Source organism: Citrus clementina, unplaced genomic scaffold (assembly GCF_000493195.1).
Source record: "Citrus clementina cultivar Clemenules unplaced genomic scaffold, Citrus_clementina_v1.0 scaffold_4, whole genome shotgun sequence".
Taxonomy (NCBI): domain Eukaryota; kingdom Viridiplantae; phylum Streptophyta; class Magnoliopsida; order Sapindales; family Rutaceae; genus Citrus; species Citrus x clementina.
In genome coordinates, this window is record NW_006262274.1 from 18,947,578 (window position 1) to 18,963,535 (window position 15,958).

General features: G+C 36.0%; 4 protein-coding genes across 6 annotated transcripts; 1 reads left to right on the forward strand and 3 right to left on the reverse strand.

The window, feature by feature from the left end:
* Positions 1-581: 581 nt before the first annotated feature.
* Positions 582-3,117, forward strand: LOC18043822 (protein TRANSPARENT TESTA 16). 3 transcript variants are annotated; one of them, XM_024186784.1, is made up of 8 exons: positions 582-726; positions 882-1,085; positions 1,634-1,700; positions 1,866-2,030; positions 2,194-2,235; positions 2,330-2,371; positions 2,502-2,732; positions 2,855-3,117. In XM_024186784.1, exons 2-7 carry the CDS (start codon positions 898-900, stop codon positions 2,718-2,720), a joined length of 723 nt encoding a protein of 240 aa, XP_024042552.1. In that variant the 5' UTR covers positions 582-726; positions 882-897; the 3' UTR covers positions 2,721-2,732; positions 2,855-3,117. The 3 variants fall into 3 exon arrangements, with proteins under 3 accessions (XP_024042552.1, XP_024042553.1, XP_024042551.1); XM_024186785.1 differs by having other exon boundaries at positions 894-1,085; positions 2,858-3,117; XM_024186783.1 differs by having other exon boundaries at positions 583-726; positions 894-1,085.
* A 60-nt stretch (positions 3,118-3,177) lies between these two features.
* On the reverse strand, positions 3,178-5,058 carry LOC18043823 (pentatricopeptide repeat-containing protein At5g08305). The gene has a single exon (XM_006437545.2). The coding sequence runs from the start codon at positions 4,809-4,811 to the stop codon at positions 3,198-3,200; it is 1,614 nt and encodes a 537-aa protein (XP_006437608.2). The 5' UTR covers positions 4,812-5,058; the 3' UTR covers positions 3,178-3,197.
* A 130-nt stretch (positions 5,059-5,188) lies between these two features.
* Positions 5,189-10,122, reverse strand: LOC18043824 (E3 ubiquitin ligase BIG BROTHER-related). The gene is made up of 7 exons (XM_006437546.2): positions 9,699-10,122; positions 9,206-9,593; positions 9,078-9,118; positions 7,177-7,218; positions 6,973-7,094; positions 6,781-6,889; positions 5,189-5,418 (listed from the first exon to the last, which is right to left on the reverse strand). The coding sequence occupies exons 1-7, from the start codon at positions 9,933-9,935 to the stop codon at positions 5,371-5,373; spliced, it is 987 nt and encodes a 328-aa protein (XP_006437609.1). The 5' UTR covers positions 9,936-10,122; the 3' UTR covers positions 5,189-5,370.
* Positions 10,123-12,889: 2,767 nt separating this feature from the next.
* On the reverse strand, positions 12,890-15,737 carry LOC18043825. The gene is made up of 3 exons (XM_006437548.2): positions 15,297-15,737; positions 13,302-13,860; positions 12,890-13,200 (listed from the first exon to the last, which is right to left on the reverse strand). The coding sequence occupies exons 1-3, from the start codon at positions 15,735-15,737 to the stop codon at positions 12,890-12,892; spliced, it is 1,311 nt and encodes a 436-aa protein (XP_006437611.2).
* Positions 15,738-15,958: the final 221 nt, after the last annotated feature.

Below are 15,958 nucleotides of genomic sequence, written 5' to 3' on the forward strand. Positions count from 1 at the left end.
TTCTTTAACTAGGGATTGAGACCCTCATTGGTCATGAGGTGGAGCCGCCTTTGGCGTGAGATAAAATTCTTTGTGTCTAATCAGATAAATTAGGAAACATTTAAAATTTCGAGTGTAATATTGCTATTTATGGAACCATAGGGCTTTGTTTGGATGACATTTGGTAATATTGTTTTCATACACTGTATCACAAGACACATATAAATTCTAGAATATTTCAAATGTATTACTATCAATTGATGCATGCATGATATGTGTAGTTGAATTTAATACAACCACCACTTGTATGATAGTTTTTCAAAATAAATGCACACATGTCATGATATTTTTACTTATTGTATGACTGACATGGTACCTTAGATATATTATAGAGTTTCTCGAAGACACGGTATACAATTGTATGCTAAAAGACTTGAGCTGGTGCGCGCAATCGCGTACCTTACGGTCTGAGTCTACACACATAGTGAGCTCCCATTACGCGATTGGTGAATCTTACATACGCTAGTGATGAGTCATGTATATAATAGAGATATAATGCATGCATGCATGCATGAGGTTCATTTTGGTAGTTTTTCTGAAATAGATGGGCGATAAAGAAAGCCAATAGTCGCCCTGCACACACTACATATATAGTAAAATCAGCTCCTCATAAACGCTTACTACAAACTGATCCAGTCATTCCAACTTTACAAGCAAAGCAAGAGAAAGCGAACAAGAAAAGATCAGGTAAAAAATGGAGCCTTCTCTCTTACTAACACTTTTCTTTTTCTTTTCTGAACTTCATGTATATAGAAATTTTTTCTTTTAAAAGCTTTTTTGTTTTAGCATTAATTTGAATCCAATTTCATATAACTATATATGATCATGTTCTTATATATGAGTGATCATAAAAGAATAATGGGACGTGGGAAGATAGCGATCAAGAGGATTGAGAACCCGACGACGAGGCAAGTAACCTTCTCTAAACGGAGAGCTGGGCTTTTGAAGAAGACTCATGAACTCTCAGTGCTCTGTGATGCTCAAATTGGCCTCATCATCTTCTCAAGTACCGGAAAATTGTGCCAGTACTGCACTGAGCCTTTCAGGTTAATTTGTTTACAGCAACCCCATTTCACCACTTTTATCTTTTTCAATATATCTTGTTTGTGTCTAGGGCTTTTGCTTACAGAAGTGTTAAGCCTATGTTTTTTTATTTTCTTTTTTTATTTGTTCATATGACATGCATGATCTCTCCTTATTCTGTCTCTCTCTTTCCCTTTCACTCTGATTTCTCTGCAATTCTTGTTGACTAAATTGAGAGTTTTGACCAGTTCTTTTCATTCCTCTGACAATTTTAGGGTTTCTTTCATGTTGTATATTCACGTATCTTGCCTGAAGCAGACAGTAAAAAATCTTAATTCATGTTTAATTATTACTATCTGTAGCACTCACATGATTTGAGTTTTACTTCTGAGTTCTAAGGGTCCATACTAATGATTAGAGAAAATTCATGAGATGGAGAAATGAAAGATATTAATATTAGCCGGGTTTCTTTACATGAAAGACATTTTATGACTCTATTTTCTTTTCTTCTCTTAAATTAAGTTGTTTAATTAGCATCATAATAATCATATAACTGTTTCAATTACCACAGAATGGAGCAAATCATTGAGAGGCGCCTCAAAGTTACTGGGACCCGCATCCCTGAGCATGATAGCCGGGTATAGAACTAGATAATAATTAATAATACTAATAATTTACATATATATGTTATTATCAATAATAGTAAACCCCTAATTGTAATATATATAGATTTAAAAGAAGATCGATTAATTTGATTGTATTGGTGTGCCTTAATATTATCATCATCATCACTTTAATGATAGGAACAAATATTCAATGAGTTGGCGGTTCTGAGAAAAGAAACCCGCCGCCTTCAGCTAAGTATGCGACGCTACACTGGTGAGGACTTGGGTTCTATACCTTATGATGATCTCGATCAACTTGAACATGAGCTTGAAAGCTCTGTTAACAAGGTCCGAGATCGCAAGGTAATTAATATTGATCAATTCTTGCTTGCTCATTGCTTAATGCTAGTTATATAACTTGAAATATTTTTCTAGTTATATAACTTGAAATATTTTTACTGTCATATCAAACTATTTGCCTTTTCTTGAGTTTCTTATTTCCTTTGACTGGCAATGCATATTAAAGAATGAGCTTCTTCAACAACAGCTGGATAATCTTCGTAGGAAGGTAATAAAATAATAATATTGCACTTTCACTTTTCAACACACAATCAAATTTAGTTCCGTTTCAAAATTCTTCATCAATTCCCCTTGATTATTAGGAGCGAATGCTGGAGGAAGAGAACAGCAACATGTACCGTTGGGTAAATCGCTGGCTATATCGAAGATGTTACATTAAAAACTAATTAACAATGTGTGCAAAAAAAAAATGAGTATATTCTGTTAAATTGCTTTTGGCTGTGTGACTATCCACACACACACACACACACACAGATTCAGGAGCATAGGGCAGCATTGGAGTATCAGCAAGCTGCAATGGAAGCAAAGCCAGCTGAGGAGCATCATCATCAAGTCTTGGATCATTTTCCGTTCTTGGGAGATCAACAACCCAGTAGTGTGCTTCAGCTTGCAACCAACAGTATCCCTCATCAAATTCACCCTTATCACCATCTTCAGCTTGCTCAGCCCAACCTTCAGGATCCCAATGTCTAGTATCAGCTTAAGGTATCACATCATTTATCAAAATGGACACAGTTTCATTCTTCCATTTTTAGTTTTCGTTCATCACACTGTTGATTGGCTTTGTAGTTTTAGGCAACTGACATGGGTTTACAATTTCTGTTCAGAAGGATGTCCAAAAGAGGTTGTGAAAGAGTAGATGATATAATCATTATGAAGATGAAGACTCATAATTATCTCCTGGTTATTAATTACCTTATATAGTTTGCAGTAATTAAATTATTATTTTATGTTGTAGAAGCTACGAATGATCTGCTCGCTATGTGTGTTCCTCATATTTATAACTCTGTGTATATGTATTGAGATTTGTGACTTCAAACAAATGTACTGTGGTATGTTTTAGACATGAAAAAGTACTTGAATTTCTGCAGTTAACTATATAATTACTTCCAGCTAGTGTTATCTCTTCATAACCCGTGATATCTGCAAAGAAGAGGCTTAACCTGGAACTCAAAGACCTTTCATATCGTAGAAACAAGGTTCTTGATTTTCATGATCGACATCAAGTTTCATTTGACTTACTATAAAATTTAGCATGGCGTAAATATTTTTGGAATCAGGATGAGTTTCATCATGGGCTATAAATCTATGGAGGTTTCCAGACATCTCTACAAAGCTCCAGCCAGGATACTTCTGCACTCCTCTCGTCTCCATGGCTTCTCTAGTTGTTCTTGCTTCATCCCAGCGTTTGAATATTGCATAAACATTCGATAACCCGACGTACCTACCATCATGATCTGGCTGTAACTCGACAAGTTTCTTTCCGACTATTTCTGCAAGATCTAATTTACCATGGTTCATACACCCAGTAAGCAGAGAACCCAACATTGAAGCTGTTGGCTCCAATGGCATTTGACATATGAATTCATATGCCTCCGTTACTTGGCCTGCACGCGATAGAGCATCAACCATGCAAGCATAATGCTCACTCTTAGGTACCATGCCACGTTTGCCGAGACTCTTGAAGAAATACCAAGCTTCCATTACCAAGCCTCCATGGGCACAAGCACTCAACAAGCCCAAGAACGTGATCTCATCCGGCGTTATCCCAACAATTTGCATTTCCGTAAACAATTCAAGCGACTCTTTAACAAATCCATGCATTGCAAGCCCTCCAATCATGGCATTCCATATCAAAACATCGCTCTGATGCTTTTCAACCCCATGAAACACAATCAAAGCCTCCTTAATCGCCCCACACTTGGCATACATGTCAATAAGAGAAGTTTGCAAAGGCAAAGTCAACGACAGGCCATTATCAATCATGTACCGAAGCATCATCCTCCCTTGATCAAGTGCACCTAAATGAGCACAAGCACACAACACACTCACCAGAGTCACCTCATTGGCCTTCGAGCCAACATCTCTCATTTCCTCAAAGATCACCAGAGCCTCTTTATAATCCCCACACTTAACATACCCATCAATCAGAGCACTCCATGACACAACATTCCTCTCTGGCATCAACTCAAACACTTGTCTTGCCATATTCATTTCCCCACACTTAGCATACCCATCCAACATGGAATTCCAAGAAACCGACATCTTCGTAGGCATTCCATCAAACACCTCGCGCGCATGCACTATATCGCCGCAGGAGCCATACATATGTATCAACGAATTCGAGATAAACAAATCAGACTCGTACCCAGTTTTTGCAATTTGGGCGTGAACTGCCACAGCAAGCTCTCGCTTCGCAAGGCGCCCAGACGCCTTTGCAAGAAATGGGTATGTTAAATGGTCGGGCGAGACCCCAGCTCGCAACATTTTGACAAACAGAGAGATTGACTTGTTAGGGTTCTTGCTCTTCGAGTAACCTCTTATGACAGTGTTCCAGTAAAAGATTCTTGGGTTTGATAAGTGCGACAAGACTTTGCACGAGTAATCAATGTCAGCCAAATACGATAATGCAGAAAAGGAAAGCATTCTTGACACAAACGGGTCATCTTCAGAGAGACCAAGAGTGATTAACAGAGCCTGAATTTGTTTTAGCGAATGCATAGATTTGCATTTATCAAGGAGGCTGATAAGAACTTGGCTCATTTTTACATTTTTACATAACATTGTTTTTTGAGAGCTTAGATAGACTTCTTACGTAACATTGTCTGATTGAGATTCGGTTCAGTCAGTTATTTCTGTATAAGAACGGAGACGGCTATAAATTCTCTTTCATCTAAATAGTATTGACTGATCCGATTCCAAAATAATCATAGCTATTTTCTTCCAACCAAATATGGTGGTCATTTAGTTTGAAGAAATATGAGGAGAGGAGAAGAGAGGAGGCGAGGAAAAAAAAAATAAAAAGAGAAAAATGAATTCCTTATTCATCCAAACAATGAAAATCAAATTAATTTTCTTTTTCACTCATTTTTCCTCTCCTTTTCTTTCTATTCTTCTCCTCTCATACCATTTCTTCCTACCAAAAATGGACTTAGGATAAATTAAATTCCAAAGGTGGGCGTGAAATATTTCATTTAAAGAATTGTATACAAGCAGGTGTCTTTTTTTTCTTAGTCTACATAGGATTAAAGAAGCACCGCAATTATATCATTCAGTATCAGTATAAGCAGTGCAGGACTTTTTTCTTTCTTTGTCTAACAGAGAAGGAGACTTCATCGATATGCTAACTGTGCCCAGAAGTGGAGACCTCGGCACTGCAAACAGGACAGACCTGCAACCAGTGACACAGCAGTGATCAACATTCTGATAAAATGGCAAGATATTGATCTAATCTGAAACAATGAATCAAATCACAATATGGGAAGAGTGATTCCAATCATCAAGATACTGATTCTAGCTATTGGCAGATCCCAACAATCAGGTGACTAGAAGAATTTACTAATATACCCCAGAAATTTCACCAAATAGAAAAACAAATTCTGAATCAAGCAAACTGGTTGGAGCAGAAGTAATTTCTTAACATGAAATAACCCCAAAATTAAAAAAAAAAAAAAAAATCAGCACTTGCAGTAATTATCTATCATCTGGAAATAACATGCAGATTAAATAAAGGAACAAAACTTAATAAACCTGATAAAAACAGTAAAACAATGCTTCAATGCGTCATAGATTGCATCAACTTTATTTAATAGCAACTTTGCTGGTTGAGATAAACATTCAAAGGTTTATATTACCCATCAATAAAGTGAAAGACTCAATGGTAAAAATGTAGTTCAAGATTTTCAATAAGATGATAAGTTTAACAAATTTCTTCATTAAGCTACTAAGATGCCTTTATAACAGTGAAACTTCAGAAGACCCCTACAGGCAAGACCATCATTTTACCTAAGGCAGTGCTTGATCTGGGTCAAACAAAAGACTGAGAAACCAGATTATTTATTGCAATTATTACATAATAAGAAAATAACTGCAGTGTACTAATAGATGAAAGAAGCAGTTTCAATTTTGACCAGCCACTTCTTTAAACTAAATGCTGGAAAGATGATAAAAAAGTCTCAAAAAATGAATTTCCATAGTTATAAACCACAACAGTTGCATCATATCCTTAACAAAAGCACATTTACTAAATTTATTCAAACATTTTGTGTTGGCCTTCCAGATTCCAACTATGGACCTATCTCAACAATTCAATTATCATATATATTTCCTAAGTTCTTAATGAAATTTGCTAATTTTGACTGGTTTCATTAAGTAAAATAGCCAGTCATTTTTTACATATGTTATCAAAACTTAAAGTACATACCAAGTAAAAGTTGATGTAAAGAATGTGAAAAAGGACACAGAACAACAGAATCAAGCAGGGACTATATCAAATAACTAGAAAGAAAACAAATGAAGTAAGAAAAACAAGTCTTGTTGGAAACAGGGAAAGATTAGTAAAATGTGGACTTGAGGTCCACGATCATGCTGCAAGCTAAACCATGATGCAAATCACTATACAATCTACAAACAAAAACGTAATATTCTCATGAAAAAATAAGGGTCCATTTCTTTAAGAAATTTACTCATTCAATAACCAGCACCCTACACAGAACATTTAACAAGAGGAAAACAAAATATAACAGATACATACCTTGTTTATTTTCAACCAATTGTTTATGCACTCAGAATGGTACGAGTGTTTGCAAGAAAGCACAGTCAAGGTCTCACCATCCTCATAGTCCAAACGACAAATAACACAGCTGAAGCCCAAGCAACTAATTCTAATAAGCATATGACAGCTAGTTAAACATGAGAATTAAGCAACCAATTCTAATGTACTCACGAATCATTGCTTCCATTTTGACTGGTTCCTGCCTTGTAATTTACCGTAGGCAAAGTGGCAAGTGTATCAGCTGATAGACCTCTACTCTCACTTCCAACCACTTCACCCAATGCAAGCAATTCCTGAAATAATTAAATTTTACCATGAAAAGGGAAATGAGAAAGAAGTTTCACTGAGAGCAGAAAGATAGAAAGCCAATGTAACCTCATATGAGAGCTCATCCGGATCAACCTCCTCCCATGTATCCTGCAAATGCAAGAGCATTTTAGATGAACACATGGCCAGAATACTATAGTAATGAGAACAAGCAGAAAATTTTTAAGCCTAGAGTAATCTGATGTAAACATCTTTTTATTATTATCATTTTGTTCACATGACAAAAAGACTATGAGTGGTTGTGGGGAGATTGAAGCTAAGACAAATATTCATGATCTCATCTGCTATGTCAGCGATAAATTCCCAGCCCCAAATATGAGTTTCAGATAATAAATATGAAACTTATTCCAGAAGTTCAATAATAATAGAAAATAACATTAAATGGTGTCAATGGTCAATGGGAAAGATCAGGCATTGGTTACTAATCCTCTGATCATAGATTTCACATCATTGGCCGTTTTTTTTAACCTGATAACAAGACATACTGGAGTTGAAAAGTTTTAAGTATCTTCAACGAATTATACTGCTTCTAATTATGATATTCCAAATAAGCTTACAATTTAGCAACATAAGCATCTATCTGTTTCCTTTACAAATATCTTTCTTAATAAAATAAAGAAATTGTGGATCCATCCACATGAAGAAGCAACTAAACCAATTAATGCTCCTGATTTGAGCAACTAAGTGTTCACAACTGGGCAAGCAACTAATTCCAGTCACGAATTTTGTTAACAATATGTAGCATATTCCACATCTCACAGCTCACTAAAAGGCCTCACTGCCAATAAAAAGAGAAAATTTAATATCATAAAACAATTTTCTATCTTAATGCAGGCACACAATTATCACAGTAAAAATCGATTAGGAAAGTAGAAGCTTCTTCAGAAGCAATAAAACCAAGCAACTCAGAACAATATACATGTTTGAACAGTGCTTTTTAATATGATGTCAAAAAATGAACCATATGCGTGAACTGACTATACAAGCAGCAGTCTCAACTAAGCCTTCCTTTCACCAAATTGCTGACATTGAGAAAAGCACGACACCTTGCAAAAGCCAACTAAGTATTCAGGCAGCTTAAATCTATTTGCTAAATCCAAAGAAGATATTGAGAAAAAGCTTAGCAAGGTAAAACATATGCCAATGGCAGAACTCAGCAAACGTTTGAAAACTTGCTGCTACAAAACATGATAGGCCAACAAGAGAATGGCTTCAGTGTATATTCTAGATGTGACATTTCTAACCTCCCACTCAAAAAAATATTTGTAAGTAGCCCATGTCTGATTCTAAAGCATCTCCAACAGCTCTACCTGCCTTGGTTTCTAAAAACTTGATGAAGCTAAATTGGAACTTACCTCCCTCACAGTTAATAAGAGATTTCGTCACAAGATAGCTCATTTCCTTGAGAAAAAAGAATAGAATTCTGCAATAGCATACAAAAGGTATACATAGAAGATAATTTTTGCTGGAAAGGAGAAAAGAAAATGGAAATAAACAATAGTGTTCAAGCCAATCTGTCGAGAAACCGATAAAGCACACTAATGAAGAGAATGGCTTGTTTGGAACACACAAACTTGAGCTATCCACTTCCTATGCGATTACTTTATTAATCAATGGAATCCATGAATTACACCAATACACCCGCGGGGGGGGGGGGGGGGGGAGGGGGGGGTGTTGGTGAATCAATGCACTAACATAAACTAAAAGGAAATATATATGTAACCTGGCTGTTTAGATCACTATTGTCAAAGGTGACAATTCAATCATATAAAGTCTAACCTTGTGGCATATTGGCAAATGAAGAATACACATACGGACAGAGAGAGACAGTAACAAGCACATGCCAAAAAAAAAAAAGAAACATCAATAACAATAACAATCAACATCTACAGCACGCCATAAATTTCCACAAAGTATTCACTTAAGATTCTGAGCCAAGAAATTAATACCTGAGAGTGACCGCCATGATCCTCTGGGTCCTCAATTTCTCCTGCAAAGACGGACAGTAAGTAAACACTCAGAAAACTTATAATTGCAAAACTTTACAGAGAAATATACACTAAATCAGCACACTCACGGTCATGGATTTCAGCAAGAGCCAACAACCTAGCAGCCATGTCTCTTTCTTCAGCATCCTGTAGAGCTCTTGCATAAGCCTCATCACTTGAAAACACATCCGAGTCATATTCAACACTAGGATTGTTGTCTTCTTCAACTTCTTCATGAGCATGCACATCAAATGCATCCTCATCTTCATCATCATCGTCAATAACAAAATCAGAGCCATCACACTCATGGTTCTCATGATCACCAGCATCACTTTCATCCTCATCATCATCATCATCATCGTCATCACCATCACCACCAAAATCATCATCTTCATCATGTAAATAACTTCCAGCTTCCCAACTTCCATAGTCACTCCCCTCATTATTATTCATCCTCAGCATCATGTACGCTCTTTCCTACTCAACACACACAATCAATCAATCAAATACTAATCAGTAAGCAATTCTAGGGGCAAAAGAATAATTTAATAAAGAAAAATAAGTAAAGATTAAAGCTTTAACCTGTTCTTGGAGAGTACGGGCAAGAGCGAGGTCAGCATCGACCTGACTAAGATTAGTGAACGGAGTCCTTGTTCTTGAATCCTGTCGCTGTCCGTGCTGCTGCTGCTCCAAATTAGTTTCTGTTTCTTCATCACTCAACTCATTGCTGTTGATATTATCATTGTTACTATTAGGGTTCTGTTCTTGTTCTTGCTCTCTTTCCTTATCGTCGTTGGTTGCTTTCCCTTTGCTATCCATCAATTTTGTTTCAATAACTCAAATCGATCCCGTTTCCGATCTCTTGTGCTTTTTTATTTGAATTTTTTTCCCCTTTTTCCTGCTATTGATCGAATAAGGGAATTTAACGAAGAATCTTTAGGTTTATATAGAGGGAGAAAGAGACGAATGATTAGAGAGAGAGGAAGCGTATAACACGCATATAAAGTGGAAACGTAGAAGAAAGGAAAAAGGCTGGTTCGTGTAGGTTTGGGCCGAGCTTTTAATGGGCTGGACAGGACTGGTTCTATGGAGATTCTGCCATGTCAGCATTTTTGGAGCGGAGTTGAGTTAGACGCGTCCGGTTGTTTGTGGGCCGTTCGATTCGGTGGGTCCCGATAGTGAAAGTACACAACGGACATACGTCCTGCTGTATCATGGATAAACTGAATCGCACGTTCCCCTCGCCAACTCGGTCGGTATCTGATAAGGTCTCTCAAATTTCAAAACCCTTTTCCCTAGGGATTTTTTTTTTTAATTACATGAGAGTATTGTTTATATTATAATTTATATTTTATAAAATTAATATATTAATATTTATAATTAGATAATTATTGAGACATTTTATATAGTATAACTCAAATTTTTTACTCTGTTTAATATTTGAAGAACGTTCATTTCACTCATATTTTAAAATAAAAAAGATTGTTTTCACTCAAATTGAGTAAGTAAATTAAACCCCTACAATACATTATGAGGGCTCAAACTCATAAATTAACAATTGTGAGGTTTGAATTCTAACCACTAATTAACCTAGTGGTTTCTTTTCCCCAAAGATTTAAATCATATAATATGTGCTTTTATTAACAAAGAGTAAATTAATTTATCGATTCTCATCAAATTTTATTAATTTTATTTCTTAAGTTTGAGTTTATGTAATCTGTTTGAGTATATATGTTATATTTAAAATTGATTCTCAAAATTTTATTTAAAAATTTTATTTTTTATTAAATTCTAATATTTAGTAAATATAATTTTTAAATAATAACTTTAACAAAACTAGTAAAAATATTAAGATTTCAGTTGGCCTTAATTTGAATACGTCAAAGGTTTACTGGATTGGCATTAAAGGCCCCTAACGTTAATTTTGTACAACAAAAAGGAAGATTACAGGAACCATCAAATTAAGAGATATTCTAACGAAACAAATTCAAAGTCAATTGTCATTTTTATTTTTATTCCCACTCTCTGACTTTTTGCATGTGTTTGCGTACACATGCATGCTTTCAGCTTTACCTTCATCTAAGCTTTTTATCTTTCTTTCTTTCTCTTCTTCTCCCTTTTTTTTCCCGGAAAGCTCATTATTGCCTTTATTTTGTTTTGTTTTAGTTTTCAAATGCAATTGATTATCTGCTAATTGTGTAACTAGTGGCGGAGTGGCTTCATTTAAATCAAAGTTGTAGGCAGCTAAATATGACTTCAAGAATCCCAAGTGCTATTCTGACAACCATATTTTATATATGATCTGAGAAGAAGCTAGCTTGACTGCAGTCCGGTTAAATTAAAACTCATAATAAACTAAAATTAAACCCCTTATATATGACCATGTTTCACACAATTTTCAACATTAGTTATTTTTTAAAATTAAAGAAAATTTTCACTTGTTATTCAAGGTGCCGTGTGTGTAAAATGTTTGTGCTCTGATTCGGATATTCAATTAGACCATCTTGTTCAAACTTCAAACTTATGCAAGTCAAATCAACCCCATCGACTTCGTTTGAACAAACTAATGAAACCCTGAAGCTTATAAATAAATATACACATGCACAAATTAAATCAGTCTTCACCAAACTCACAATAACTAAATATTAAGCAAGACATCGATCGCTTCAACCAAATGGATTTCCACAGAGCAAACAACGTTGGCTTCGCCACATTTTTGCTCATTTTCATAATTTTGTCCACTCCATCAGGTAAAATACAGTTTGGTGCGGCTGCCTCAAGGCTTTTGCATGATGAGCAGTTACTGTTGGAGAAATTTTTTCGGAACCTCGTTAATGGGTCCCTAAGGGCACCTGTGCCACCTATTGGTGGTTCTCCTTGCACTAATATACCTGGTGGTGGTGGTGGTGGTGGAAACGGTCACTGCCCGAATTTGAACGGCATGCACTTTGCTGGCCGCCATGTAGTGCGTACACCCTCGTCTTCCTTTCCCGGCGGTGCCGTAATCGATTTGCCGATGGCTTTCTCTGAGAGAAAGAATAACAAGCAAGGTACAAGCTAGCTGTTGATATATCATCTGTACCATTCTCTTGGCTGTAGGCTAGGCTTCACTGTGATAATATTAATTAATCACGAGGTTTTATTTCTTTTAATCTCATTTTTTTGCCCTTTTTTAAATTTTTAAAATTTGTTGCTTGGGAGCAACCATAACACGTCGGCTGTCAACCCACGTTTATTGACTTTTAATAAGAAAAATAAGCCCAAGACCACATATTATAAATAGTTCATTACAATGTTCTCAGTTCTTAATGTTGTCTTTGATGTCGACGTGTTGATTCACCTCAACTGAGAAATTTTTTCATTCATGATCTTGGACATGTTAAACTCAAGTCCTAATTATGAACTTAATGAATCACGTTAAATTATGATTATTACCACAATTGTTTAAAAGGATACGACCAAAGGCCAAATTCTTTTCATGTTCTAATCCCCCAAATCTGTAGTTTCCCATTATGGTGTTGGTGTACTTAAATTTAAGCTCCGCTGCTGTATCCAATATCATCACCATGATATATAAAAAGCGATATCTTGTTATTCTGCCGGGCATGGATACAATTACCAAGTAAAGTTAATTATTTTTTACAACCAAAAGCAAGCACCTACTATCCAATTATACAACACTTGAAAAGCTACCTAAGACGCATAGGTAAACATGAAATGTGTGTTTTAATTGTAACATTTTTGATACACTTGCACTCATCTAATTGTAAAATCTATGCGACAAGTTGGCGAGCAGACTGACACCATCGATCATAAGATGGCTGAAGATTTGGCCAATCTGAAGCCGTAATGGCAAAATCTTGTACCCAATTTGTGAGTATCACTTCTTGATCCATTGCGGGTAAGCTGGAGATCACCTCGTTCATTGTTCTCTCTATTTCAAACTTCTCATAACTCGTTAAAATAGGATATGATAGCCCATTGCGCGCATGGCAAAACAAAGGAAGCCAAAGTACCAGTATTTTGAACTTCACTTCTCTTGTAACTTCATCGTATTCTTGATTCAGATCCCCAAACAATATAGCTGCGCACATATATGATAATAAGCAAGACAATTTAATTAAAAAGAAATGATTAAAATGTATCCAAAATGAGGTGACGTGTGATGTGACATTCCATGATTACCTGATATCCTGACAATCAGGCCCTGGACTCTGGGACTAGCTGTCAGCGCGAGAGAAGCAAGACCAGGGGAGCAGCTCCACTGAACCAGAGCCTGTTCCACGGCACCATAAACCCTAAGCTTGTTCGTAATCCACAACAATTCTTGAGCGAGCTTCTCCCCCATCACCTCAGCATACTCCTCCGCACTGCCACCAAATGCTCCTTCATTATTCCTCTTCTTCGGCAACCGAAATGCTTCAGCGGCTTCGACCCAAGACATCACCATGTTAAAGCAGGAGCTCAGTCCCTTGACATATGGTGCTACATAGGAGCCAAAGGGCAGTGCCTTGATGGTACGGACAGGCCAGCCGTTGGAGTCGTCTTGGGATTGAGTGTTATGCATGAAGCGGTATAGGAGGCTGGAAGTGCGGGCGAAGGCTGAAGATAAAGCTGCTCGATTGACTTGGAGAAGCTCGATGTGGTCGTGACGGGCATTCCCCTCCATTATTCTCTCAGCCATTGTCATTGCAAACAGGTATTTGCTAGAAGCGGCTGGGATCTCGTTCAGGAGAGCCAAAATCTGCATACAACATAAAAAAATAAAAATTTTCCTTTTAATAAGATATTAAAATAATATTTTTGTTAAACATTATAGCAAATGAGAGAAAGATGGATTTTGAATGGATGCCAAATAATAAATAGAAGGATGGGTTATTGAATCAACAAGTATATAACAAGATAGAGATATTTAGATGAATGGAATCAATTTCTAGATTTTTCAGGTTCAGGCTCTTGCAATGACCAATTCAAAGGCGGTTCATTTAAAGATATGCTTGTACTTCCAGATTTGATCTATCTACAAATTTTACCTGGAAATATCTCATATGAGCAACACACAAACTATAATTCATTATGTTAAGTTCAGATTAACAGAAGGATAAAAAAATAGTAAAACCAAAGATCTGAAATAACTAAAATTGAAAGGCAGGGTTTTTACCAAGTTAATTATAAGATTAAAATTATATATATATATATATATATATATATATACACACACACAAGGGATGGCAAAGATCCAATTCATTTTAATTTCAAATTAAAATTACTTTAAAATCACTTAAACAAACTCAAATTAAGACTTAGGAAGACTGTAAATCTACGGGATAAACATCAAAGGTGTATTAATCATTATGAATACGGAGTTAACAGATTAAAAACAAATTTTAAAAATCCTGAATATCGAAAAGAAAAGAAAAAAAATAGATGCAGCAGGAGCAAGACAAACTATTTTTTACGTGGCAGAGTTTGGGGAGTTTTAAATTTGCATGCAGAGACGTGTCACCCATCTGCTCAACGTTGCTACGTGCTCAATAACCCGTCAGTTTTAACTTAGTTTTGCTGCAACGATCGGGCTTCATCTTCTGTTATATCCCCACTTCAATCTTCACGTTTAAGGTTTTGGATTTTCTACTAAAGACAATTTCTATGGGCAGCCTAGGGTCTACAACTTTTGCTTAGCTATATTCCCAAAAATTCGTCAACTTTTTTCATAGATGATGATTTTTGTCACAAAATTTAACATGTTAAATAGCAGATATAATAATTTCGACTGAAAACTCATTACTGGTCTGAGTCTGAAAGATTATAATGCGATTGCAGTTACAGGTGGTTCTTGTTTGTAACGTTCTACGTGCAAAACCAATTTTTTTGCAGCTGTTGACATAAGTGATACGCGGCGCCTATTTTCTATTTTTTGGTTACTAGATGAAAACAAATAAAAAATTATATATAATTTTAAAGATATTAAAAAAAAGGTTAAATTTGAGAAAAAGATAAGAATTAAGAAATTACAAATCTTTATATCAATATTGAATTTGTCAATTTGGTAGCCACGCGTTGAAAAATCTATGAACTAGCTAGCATATAGAAAATTTAAATTAAGCAGAATGTGTGCTTTAGTATTTTTTTAAATCAAATAAGATGTCAAGATAATTAAGATGGCAAGGGTATACTTACGTGTGTAAGTGATCTACCGAGGGCTTTAATTGAGGGTGCATCAACTTCTTCATAGAGAACCAAATCAAGTGAAGAACTAGCAGAAGATGGTAAGGCCAAAGCTGAAGAAGAAGAAACGGATGATAATATTGAATCAAACGATCCGAGGGCTGAGAGTGATCCACCGAGAGGATTAAAAGGCAAAGAGCTGCTTAGAGGGAAATGATCCATCAAAACCCTAAGAACCCAAACAGTAAGCCAAGTCATAAGCATGATCATGAACCTCAAATGATCAGTGGTCTTCCACTTCTCTGTGCTCTCAGTTTTAGAGGTTTGTGCAACAGAAACAAGTGTCTTTGCTGCCATGTTCACTGTGTACATGAAGATGTCGTTCAAGAGACCTGAAGCCTTGTTGGTTTTGTAGCCATATTGAGCTATGGCTAAATCTGTTGCCATGGTCATTTATAAACTTTGGAGGAGAAAGGGTTTTTAGCAGAGAGCAAACCTTTGTTCAGAGGTTTAGTTTTAGATAGGAGGTGTTGTGTATGTGTCCCAACACTTCAACAATTCACATGTTTATATGTAAGGTTAGTGCCTTAACGGTGGAAAATTTTACCGTCCTTTATTAGCTTCCTAGTTAATTAAGGGTGCGTTTGTCAGCCACTCAGCCGCATTATTTATTA